This window comes from Tupaia chinensis, unplaced genomic scaffold (assembly GCF_000334495.1).
Source record: "Tupaia chinensis unplaced genomic scaffold, TupChi_1.0 Scaffold000251_1, whole genome shotgun sequence".
Lineage (NCBI taxonomy): Eukaryota > Metazoa > Chordata > Mammalia > Scandentia > Tupaiidae > Tupaia > Tupaia belangeri.
The window spans coordinates 3,212,253-3,224,207 of record NW_006159731.1 but is presented as its reverse complement, the minus strand read 5'-3'; the positions used below and the strand labels follow the sequence as shown (position 1 = coordinate 3,224,207).

General features: G+C 39.7%; 1 protein-coding gene across 1 annotated transcript in view; it reads right to left on the bottom strand.

Annotated features, from left to right (window-relative positions):
• Positions 1-11,955, bottom strand: part of LOC102487666 (chondroitin sulfate proteoglycan 4) — a 79,394-nt gene that overhangs the window by 43,739 nt on the left and 23,700 nt on the right. Inside the window, exons 4-5 of the mRNA XM_027772057.1 lie at positions 11,124-11,594; positions 4,413-4,589 (exon numbers count right to left, since the gene is read on the bottom strand). Of these exons, the coding sequence (XP_027627858.1) occupies positions 4,413-4,589; positions 11,124-11,594 (648 nt within the window). The remainder of the gene's footprint in view (positions 1-4,412; positions 4,590-11,123; positions 11,595-11,955) is intronic.

Genomic DNA, 11,955 nt, shown 5'->3' with positions numbered 1-11,955 from the left:
GGCAGAGTGAACCTGGTAGGCAGGGCCGCCATAAATGCAGAGTCACAGGGAGACTTCAAAGCTAAGGGCAACATCCTGATTCAATACCCCTCTCCTGGGAATACAGAGACCTCTAACAGATGGTAAACTATCCCAATAGATGGATTATTTGAGGGGGCCAGGGTAGAAATCATTACAGACTGTATGAATCTCTTATAATAGTGTAGTACCAGTTTCTAGGTGTCCCAGTAGACATAAGTTTCAGTAGGTGAACTCTTTAGATTTGACTCAATCCATAAAAGGACAGGTTTTCTCAGAAACAGGAAGAAAGGGGGGAAAAAGGTGATTCATCCACATAAAATCATTTAATTTTGCTACATCAGTGGCTTATAGTGATTTTGCATTAATACCCAAAGTGGAGTGCATTTTACACAGCAACCTAGTACTTGTGTGTATACATGTACTTGTGTGTGTGTGTCTGTGTGTTTGTGTATCTGTGTGTCTGTTTAAAATCCAGTGAATGTATAACTGAAGCCAAGGTTTCATAAATCGGTACTTATCTTCATTAAACACAGCAGGTATGGTGCATTCTGGTACTACCTACTCAATTCTATTAATATTTCATTTCTTGTTAAAATATTTGTCCTGACCCACTCAATTAATTTCACAGCCCACTCATATGAGGATTGCAACTGCAGTTTTAAAGCACTGTTCCAGATCATTCTCATTATAGATAGCAGAGTGTAGACGTTGCTCAGGTCTTGCTCTTTCTTTTCACTGACCTTGGTCAAGTGACTGACACTGTCTGTGACCCAAGTATACTGTAATCTACATTTTGTTTCAAGAGTCACTGAAAGAATAAAGTGAGAAATCATTTCATCATTCACATGACATTTTTAGAACTGAGCCTGACTAATAGCAGGGGCTCAATAAATGCTGGCCTGCTTCCCCATCATTATCTCTAGGAGGCCAACAGAGCAAAACTGTCTATCACTGGGGAGTCCTTATGCCCAGAAATCAACACTCACCATGAAATCTAATATCTTCCCACTCTCTTCTCTCCATCTGCTCTACTGCTTTGAGATTTTCAGATCCTCAAACACACCAGGACTACTACAAACTCACTTTCTTTGCTCCTGATTATTCCTTTGGCAAGAGTGATCTTCTCTCTAATATTTAGATAAATGAATCACCTAATCACCCCATCCATGCTTTTAGTCAGAAAAAAATTAACAGAGCAGTTTAAGATGACCTCTTAACAGAAAAGCCTGCTTGCAAGGCTGACCCTGAGCTGGCATCTGGGTACTTGACTGTTAGTTTCCTGCACTAACATGAAATGTTTTCTAAATGGTAAGCATGGCTCACTGTACCAACTATACAAACGGTGTGGCTAATGCTGGACACCTGCTTTCCTTCGAGGTGTCTGGGATTTGGGCACATACTAAGTAGAGCGTGCCTATCAGTCCCCCATTAAAATACTGGGCACTCTGTATCTAATGAGCTTCTCTGGGAGGCAGCACTTGGCATGAGTTGTTACAGCTTGCTGCTGGAGGAATTAAGTGCAACCTGTGTAATGTCACTGGAAAGGACTCAGAACTTGACCCATTTTCCTCTGGACTTCATCCCAGGTGCCTTTTCCCTTTCCCAATTTTACTTCATATCATTTAAAATTGTAAGTCCTAGCCATAGTTTGTGAGCTCTTATAAATCAACATACCTACAGAAGGTCTTGGGAATCCCTGACACATATGCCTCCATGCAAATGTTTCCTCCTTGTAGAAATCTTCCCTGGCCACTTTCTCTGCAATATCAGTATTCTCTTACCCCAACCATTCCCTATCTTCTTTTTTTCCCTAATATTTTTGAATTTTATTTTTTAGACATTCAATCACTGTATATTATTACAGCAAGCAAAATGAATTTTCCCCTGCATATTAGTCCAGTCAAAGATACTATGTTATCAACAGATAATTTTTCATTTTTGTGTCCCTTAAATGTTTTGCTTCTTTCTTTTTCCCTGTGCAGAAAAATACAACAGACCATTGCTTCATTTGTAACTATTTTATGGTCTACCTCACTGAACATAAGCTTCACAAGGGCACTTAGGCAGTCAATATTTATTGAGTCCCTATAATGTATCAGATGTTGTGCCAGGCACCTAGGGTTTCTCAGGAAAAAGACAGAAAATCTTTTTCGAGCATCACTTTCATGTATGGGAGGAGACAGACAATAGACTGCTTATTTGTTTAATATCACAAGGTAATGGGCACTAAAAAAAAAAAGAATAAAGCAGAGTCCAGGGACATTGACTGACATGGTGCTATTTCTACTGACATTAGAAAAGTTTCTTTGAAAACATCATGTGTAGAAGACTGGGGAGCCACAGACTAACCAGACTTCTCAGAGGAGGTAATATAACCATACTTAAAGAGAAGCCCTCTGACTAAACTCTGTATCACATGACTGGAAATCAATATGATCCCAAAGGTTCTATTCACAAGTCATAATTTAAACAAAGGAGAAAAATTTCTTTGGCAAATGAGACAAAATAACTTGGATGGATAAATTTTCATGAACATAGCCTACAATTGAGAATTTAGGATTTCTTTCATTTTAAAACAATAAAGTAAGTTCTACCAAAACTTTTTCCATGTCTTAGTGACTAGTCAGCATGTCCTGCAATAACACCTTGCTACCTTCAGAGTTTAAACACACTGACTTTAAAACCAAAACTATTCATACATTTCTCAATCTAAGAGAAGAAAAATGATTCACTCTTAAATGTAAAATCCCCACCTAGTCTAGACTGGAATGGATTTTACCCAATATAAAATGACAACTCTACAGTGTCTCCATCTCCATGCAAGTCCAGCTTCAACCAGAAAGTATCGAACAAGTTTTATAGTCATAAAATTATATAGTATTAGAACTGGAAGGGGCTGAGAAATCATCAAGAAAAACAATCTCCCTGTCCCTATGGTTTTACTATTAAGGAAAGTAAAGCCCAGAGAGGTTGTGCTGAAGTTCACAAGGGCAATTTACAAACCTAAAGTACAGTCTCCTAATTGTAATCCAGAATTGTCAAGATAGAGAATGAATTTCTTTCCAGATAAACAAATGAACTCAGAAAAAGAAAGCATTATATGGCACATCCATAAAAACTGGGAACTTGGCTCTGCTGTGGTAGTGCATACTAGTTGCTGCTGCTTGGAATACTGAAACCACATGGAAAGCCAGGTTGGACTCCTAGTTGACCTAAAAAACCAAGTCCAAGGGCAGATGCCTGTGGTCCCAGCTACGAAGGAGGCTGAGAAAGCAGGATTGCAAGATTGCAGCTAGCATGGGAAACATAGCAAGGAAGACCCTGTCTGAAAGAACTAGGCATGGTGTTGCACTCTTGTGGTTGGTCCTGATAACTTGGGAGGATGAGGCAGGAGGATCGCGACACAGGGAGACATTGTCTAAAAACCTAAAACCAAAGCAAATAAACACCACACACACACACACACAACTGAGAAGTTGTGCATCTCCTCATCTGGATCCAGACTATCCAGGAAATAAATATGAATAAAGGAAATGGAGGTCAGACAGAGACACAGGAGTAAAACACAATGCTCTTCCCACTAGCAAAGGTTTCCAGTTCACAGCCAGAGATCTCCCTTGGTATGTGGGGCACATAGGCTGCCCATGAACTGGGCTGGCTGAGGCTGAGGATGGAGTGCTGGAGACCCTGCCAGGAGTGTTGTCACTGTCTCTCTCATTCTCTTTCTCACTCATGGAATTAATAAATAAACTTCATTTTAAAAAAAGAATAAAGCAAATGGCCCTTGCCCCCAGCTACTCCTTCTTTTTTTCTTGAGAGAAAACACTCACATCAAGGTATAGAAATATATTTCATCAGAACCCAGGGCATGCTAAAGAGCACACCAGTTAGTAAAAAACTACTATTTTTCAGTAATCATAACTACCACTTATTGAGCCCTAGCTACATGTCAGGAACTGCATGAGAGCTTTACATTATTTTTTCATTCATCATTACAACTTTGCCTCCATTTCCTCCATCCCATTTAGAGTAAATTAGTGGGCTAAATAACTTGCCTGAGGTCAACTGTGGATACCAGAGACAGTGTGGGAGGAGGGAGGGAAATGGCAGAGAGTGAAACGGAGGGACTCAAGGCGGAAAAGAAAGAATCAAAACATTTAAGGAAGACAAAATGAAAAATTATTTGTTGATTATAATATGTACAGTAATATCTTTGGTTGAGCCAATATACAGTGAATTCTGGATGGGAAAATTCATTTTGCATGTTATAATGATACACAGTGATTATAAAATAAATTTAAAAAATGAAAAAATTAGATATAACATATAAATGAAAATCAAATTGGTAGCCTTAGAGCTCTCATAATAAGTCAGCATCATGTAGCACTTACCTGGAGGACTTTATTGACTGTTATTACTGGAGCTTCATCATTTATAGATTCAATCATCACAAAAAGAGTTTGGGGCTGACTTTGTTTTCTAAGATCTGAACTATTTGCAAAGATGGTAAAGTTGTCAAGAAGCTCCTCGCTATCATCATGAACATAGTAAATCAATTCATTTTCCACCTAAAACAAACAACAAAATCACCAACTTGCTGAAATGTGACTTAAAAATACAAATACGCTCAACCACATTAGTACAGAGGTAGTGTGTCACTTTATGATGCTAGACTATGTGGAAGGTCAAGGTTGAGTTTTTGGGTTGATCTGTAGGTGCTGTGCATGTGTGCTTATAGGCCTGGTTGACTAGGAAGGCTTAAGGGAAGATTGCTGCATAAGAATTTATTAAGGATGCTCGTCTTTCTCTTTCTTTCGATAAGTAAATAAGCATTTCTTTAGAAATATGAATAGGACCAGCAGATGGTATGGTGGTTGAGGTGGCTGGATCCAACATGGTCAACTTCACAGACCAAGTCCCACACCCAACAGCTTAAAAAACACACTGGGTGCATGTGCTTACATGTCCAAAATCTAAAGAGAAGAATGGTGGGGAAGGAATTGCACTGTGGCCATCTCCCCCAGGAGATTTCTCTCTCTCTCTCTCTCTCTCTCTCTCTCTCTCTCTCTCATGAGCACACATGCCTATGGCAAATTTAAATATATATATGTGTATGTGTGTATATATATATGAATAAATTACTATATAAAAATTCTATTTTTAAACATCTCTAAATTACATAAGCATGTATCATCCCATAAAGATTTGAGTCTTGACAACCAGAGTACAATTTGAGATGAAGATAAAGTTTTTCTGAAATAATACTTCATCCTATAATAAATTTAAGGAGGAACAGAGCAATTGAGCAATGTGGTACAGTAGAGAGAATGCTGGACTGATAATGAAGACCCGAGATCAGATTCCTTTTTTTTTTTTTTTTTCCTTTGGAGAGGTTTTTGCTATAGGGCACATGTGCTCACCAGGGAGATAGAGAAACAGAAAGTGAGAAGTCACCCCCAACCCCCACCCCAGGGGCAATGGCCATGCCACAGTCCCTTCTCCTCCACTCTCCTCTTGGGATCTTGGGCACACATGCACACTCGCCCAGTGTGAGTTTAAGCCACCAGGTCCGGGACTCAAACCACAGTCGACTACATGGGAGTCCAGTGACATAGCCATTATGCCAACTGCTGGTCCTGAGATGCCATTTTTAACACTGATGTGTGTTGTGGGTGACATAATCTAGTCTTTCTTACAATAGAACAGCACCCAATAAAACTCAGAACATTTTATTTAAAGACTAATTTTTTGAAGTTATTGATTGTTTTGTTGGACAATTCAAACTGTTAGATTTAGGCTTTAAAGCTTCTGCCAACTGACTGAATTTCTTTCTTTAAAGACATATGAACCAGGACAACTCTTAAATTCTCTCAAACTTCTCTTTCTTGAGCTACGTATATATTGGTCCCTTAACTGTTTTTTGTATGTGAGGTTACACCTCTTACCTCCTAATTCTATTCCTCCTTTTTTGTGTGCATTTCTGAAGGGATGCTACCCATAACTAGCTAACTTATCTCCATAGACAGACTCTCATTAAATAGATAGGAATAAAATTACTCTAGCACGGTATCTCTCCCTCACTGTAATAATCTAAATGCAAACATCTACTTTTACTCCTGTTAGATTTCATCTGCTTAATTTTAATTCTGATGTAGTCATCCAGTGAATTAGGTATCCCTTTGAGTTTTGTAATAACCACAAATTTGATCAGAATGCTTTCCATGTCTTTAAGACTGATGGAAATACTAACAAGTACAGGATCAAAATCAGAGGCCAAGGGAATTTTAAAGTTAGAAGAGAATTTAGCTTCATTGAGCCTGTGACCCAAACGTACAATGGCAGGGAACTTCCAAACACCAGGAGTTGTTGAACTTTTGAAAAAGTCTCTGGGGTTTTGTTTGTTTTAATAAAATACAGCCAAAATTTTTAGCAGTTTAACTTCGCCCGTTCCTGTGGCGCACTTCCTTTGAGCAAAGTCTTTTGATCTTGCAGAGGTGTTTCTGAAAAGAGTTGAAAAGTTCATGATGGGTCTCAAGGGAAAGTTGTATCCACTCACAGGCAGGTGCTGTGAGAATTTATTTATTTATTTATTTAATTATTTACTTATTTATTTATTTAGTGTCTCTGGGCAGGTCACAGGACTGTCCACGTGTTTCTGGAACATGCTGTTTTAAGCTATTTAAGATCAAATATGGAAGATGGCATCACACAGAGGGTGAAGAAGTTTTAACCTTAAACTTTGGGAACATAACATTTAAGTAACAGTCACCTTCAAAGTATTTTTCCTGGAGAAATACATTATTTCTTCAATGGAGTGGGACTTCCCCAAATTACATATCATTTAGTAGTATTAATCTGAAGGCAAAGAAAGGATGTGTTGAGCATTTATCTGTCCTAGACTTCTAGAACTAGAAAAATATTTACTCACCTGAAATGAAAGGATATAACAAGCTTGGAGAAAATCTTGACAGGTACTTGTTCCCTTGTCACCAATTCTGATCAGGGAATACTGTGCCACTCCTCTGCTCATATCCTCTCTCGCCCCTCACCCTTCATTGTTCCCTATCTCTCTCCTCACTCAGGGTCAGAGATGAAGTCTCAGGCCTCCCATCTCTGGCCTTGGTAACATTGTCCACCGCTCCCCCCACCACGCATGCAGCTCCAGCGATGCTGGAGGCCTTGTTGCCCCTCAGACACACCAAGTATGCTCCCCACATGGAGTGGCTGCTCTTACTCTTCTCTCTGTCCGATATACATTTAGATAATCCTTCATCCCCTTTCCAGGTGTCTGCTTCAGTGCTGCCTCGTCACTGGGGCCTTTCCTAACTACTCTATTAGAAAGTGAACATCAGGACGGTTTGGGGATATAGCAGGTAACACTCTGCTCAAGCAATGCTAGATTTATGTAGAAGATGGTTTAGTTCCCTAGTTGACCTGTTCATGCTGACCACACGTGCCCATGATTGGCTGGCTGGGAGGACTGAAAGTGGACCATGGCATGAGACCCTGTTGACAGTGCTTGTCTCTCACTTTCTCTTGCTCACTCTCATGAAAGAAAGAAATTTTAAAATAAAAAAAGAAAGAAACTGAACACTGACATACACACACACACACACACACCACTAAAGGACCAGGACTTCCACTCTCTTTTCTGCTTTATTTTTTCTATAGCACTATTCTTTATCCAAAATACCATTTATTTCAAGTACTTATTTTACTTCTTGTCTCCCCCTTCCTCCCATCAGAAAAAAAAAAAAAAAGCTCCACAAGGGCAGAGATTATTGCCTAGTCGTTTACCATCTTATCCCCAGTACCTAGAACTAGCATCCCTGAAACAAAACAGAGACTAAAAGACTTCTTTGAATGAATGAAGGAGAGTCTCAGGTAGAGTCTCTTAGTGTCACTGTAAGATAAAATGGAGACCTCAGGAATCATATAGAAGAACACAGTATAGAGGGATGATCTACTGTAGAAAGTAGAGCCATGTAACTGTAACTCTTCTCTGTGAACAAGGCTACACCATAACATAGACACCACACAGGTCTCCTGACACAGGTTCAATCTGCTTAAATACAGACCTCCTACAAAGCACAATCAATCATTGAATCAACCAAGATAGGATCAAAATTTAGCACCCTGAAGACAGGACAACAATTTAGTGCTTAGTCTCTCATCTAGATATACAAAGTGAAGAGTATTCTATTTAAGTCACACCGGAGAAGTTGATTATTTTGGATAGTTTGTCCAGTATTTGAGAGAAAAGCCATGATTAAGAGATGCCTGCATGGGGTCACTAAAGAAATACCCTCTCCAGGGAACCAGCAGTTAGCGTAATGGCTGTGTTGCTGGACTCCCACGTAGTCGACCGCGGTTCGTGTCCCGGACCCGGTGGCTTAAAACTCACGCCGGGCGCGTGTGCGTGCGTGCCCAAGATCCTGAGAGGAGAATGGAGGAGAAGGGATTGCGGCGTGACCATCTCCCCTGGGGGGTGATTTCTCGCTTTCTATCTCTATGTCTCTCTCTGTCTGTCTGGCGAGCACACACGCCCTACAGTGAAAATCTCTCCAAAAAAAAAGAGAAAAAAAAAAAAGAAATACCCTCTCCAGGTCCCTAGTTGAGAAGCACCAATGCCTAAGGTCTTTTCCAACCCTCTGCCTCTCCCCATGGCTCCCTCATGCCACCTGGTAAGTCTAGCCCCTTGTCATCTAATCCAAAGTAATTCATGTATTATATACTCTTTAGGCTGGGAATCCATCTCCTGTGGACAGAGGCAAGGACTTCTCCACAGGCTAGCACTGAGCACTTTCCACCACTCAGGCTATGGGTGAGTCCCCTTCCTTGTAAAGCCTCCATGCCCTTGGCCTTTGCTTTCATTGCTTTTTCCTGTTTCCTCTGTTATCTCCTTGTTCTTTCTCTCTCCTCAAAGTCAGGATTAAATGTGTCTCCCTCTGTGAAGACTCTCCTATGTTCTTCAGTCAAAATCAAGCGTGCCAGTTTTGTACTCCTACACCACCACTGTGAAAATTCCATGGAAGAGGCAAGGACCGTGTACAGCAGTGTATGGCTAGTTCCTCCACAGCAATTCATGAGTGCAAGGAATATGTTTCCTTACCAGGCTAATTCCACACAGTAATTCAAACAGAGTGTTGACTAAATGTATGTAAATAAGTTGGTGAGTTGAATTCGTAGAAGCAAAACAAAACAATGTACATGTATTTTTAGCTGACTAGACAAAGCATTCAGAGATAGTAGGTGCTTGTTCATGGATTCTAGCCTAAAAAGTATGTATTCCTGGAAATGATGGGGATGTGCAAGCTACTATTCAAATTTTAAAAAGAAAGTAATGGAAATTATTCTTTTACTCATGACAAGAAAGTGAAGTCTGACAATATCACTCTAACCCAAGTGAAGAAACCTGATAGCAACCCAATGCTGACCTTGGTTACTGTCTCCTGAACGCATGCCAGATTGGTAGGCTGCACGCAGTCTACCTGAATACCGGGGGCTATATTGACCATTGGTAGCCCTATGCTTAGCACTGCATGACACAGTGTGTGTATTTATATGCTGTAAAGATTTATTGAATGAGGGAAACACATTAATTAAAAAACTCAACTGATGATTATTACAGCACACCTGTGTTAAATATCTACATGTTACTCTGGTATCACTGAGAGGGACAGTGACAGTGTCATGCTGCTCTGGAATTGGGCAGTCAGGATGGCACAGGAAACTCACTGTACATTAACAAAAATTGGAGGACTAGGGTTAACCTAAAGAAGGGAATTTGATGAACTTTTCTTTCAAATATGAATTCTATACCAGGAAAACTAAGGTCTGACACACAGAAATAAAAGTACAAAAACAACCAAGAGAATGGCCAACTTAATGGTAGGGACAATTCTGGAAAGATCAATAATAATGTTGAATGTTAACTTCCAGAATTTAAACAGAAAAATCAGACCATAGTACCACTGCAAATTCAACAGAAGAGAGATTAAATACATGAGACTGAACTGGTGAAATAGAATTTTATGACCTTTGACTAAAACATTACTGATTTTCTTCTATGCTTTGTTTTCCAGATTTAAGAATTTTTGTCTTCCCTTGAGCTGTTGATAGGTTCATCTACTTACTATTTGAACAGTATCCTAAACTTTTTCCTGGCTTTAAGTCTTAAGCAAACTTCTCTTAACATTTTTTATTTTGAACTATTAAAACTAAAACTTCTTTTCTTGAAATTAAAACATGCATTAAAAATACCTATTGAATGACTGCAGTGAGCTATATAGCCCCAGCTAGGTGCTACTTTATAGTATGTTCATTCTAGTCACTGATTTTTATGCCTAAAGTCAGACATGCTCATAGATATGTATGTATCAGCTGCATTTGCTATTGAAAGTATTTAGATTAAGATCTTTCTTTTTCTTTTTCTTTTTTTTTGGAGAGGTTTTTGCTATAGGGCGCGTGCACTCGCCAGACAGACAGAGAGAGACAGAGAGATAGAAAGCGAGAAATCACCCCCCAGAGGGGATAGCCACGCCGCAATCCCTTCTCCTCCATTCTCCTCTCGGGATCTTGGGCATGCACGCACACGCGCCCAGCGTGTTTAAGCCACCTGGTCTGGGACTCGAACCACGGTTGACTACATGGGAGTCCAGCAACATAGCCATTACACTAACTGCTGGTCCCGTAGATTAATTAAGATCTTTTGTGAATCAATAAAAGTTGGGGTAAAGAAAGAACTTTCATGAAAGAAAGCAGGGTTCTGTTGTAGGGTGCCAGAGCCAGGATCTAGGGAAAATGTTTCAAAGTGGCAGATTTCAGCTTGGCCTATAGCACTTCTAACAAGTGAAGCCTTTGTAAAACCAAAAGAGCTCATTTCAGAACTAGCACATTCACTTTCATTGAGGGCAAGTAAACAATGTTTGAAAACCTCTCTATGGTGATATAGAGAAGAGTTTCTAGCATGGAAGGTAGGACTAGATACCCTCCAAAGCTTCATCACCTCCAGGAGTCCATGCATCTAGACAATAAATAGCACCCTCCCCTTTTGTTTTCTCTTCCCAACACACCCAAATATAGTAACTAAGAGTTATTACCTGTTTTCTGGTAAATTTCATTAGTTTTACTTGTGGAAAATCAGAACTTTCAACGTAACCGTGTTTTGGTGGTTCAAGAAGAACAAACTCACAGTCAAGTCCCTCAAAATATTTGCTTGGAATTTTGAGGTAGTCTTCCATAAGTGCTTTGGAACCACCTTCTTGAACTGTGAAATTCTTCACCTCCAGAGGAATCCAATTAGGGATGATATCCACCAAGATTTCTACTCTACTTACAACTAGGAAACCATTTGTCACATCCAGGGAAAAATGGTCTTGCTGTTGCTCAGGAACTGTCTGAACATAAAGAATATTGCCATCATCAACATCCTGTTGTGTAAAAATCAATGGAGAGTTTCCATCTGCTTCCAAGGTGCCTTCTTCTGGTGTAGACTTCTGGAGGTATCCATGCATTGGTGGGGTTCTGACAATGTACACTGCCTCTGAAGGCATATTATCTTCATATATACCCTTGAATTCACATATACAACACAGAGACACAAGAAGAAACACATATTAGTAAACGTAAAATTCAAGACAGGTTTGCTACACAGTGTAAGTCTGAGTCTGTTCAGGTGGCATGCCCATATTTTGAATATCAACCCTGGTCACAAAGAAAAAAGTAATTATCAGCAAGACTTGAGCAGCTCCTAACGTATTAACAAGGCAACACTCGTAGCAGAAAAAAACAAAAAAAAAAAAAAAAAAAAAAAAACAAAAACTCAAAAAAAAAAAAAAGAAAAAGAAAGTAAGAAATCACCCCCCTCATGTGGGAACGGCTACATGGAATTCCTTCTCCTCTGTTCTCCTGTTGGGATTTTTGGGAAGCCTT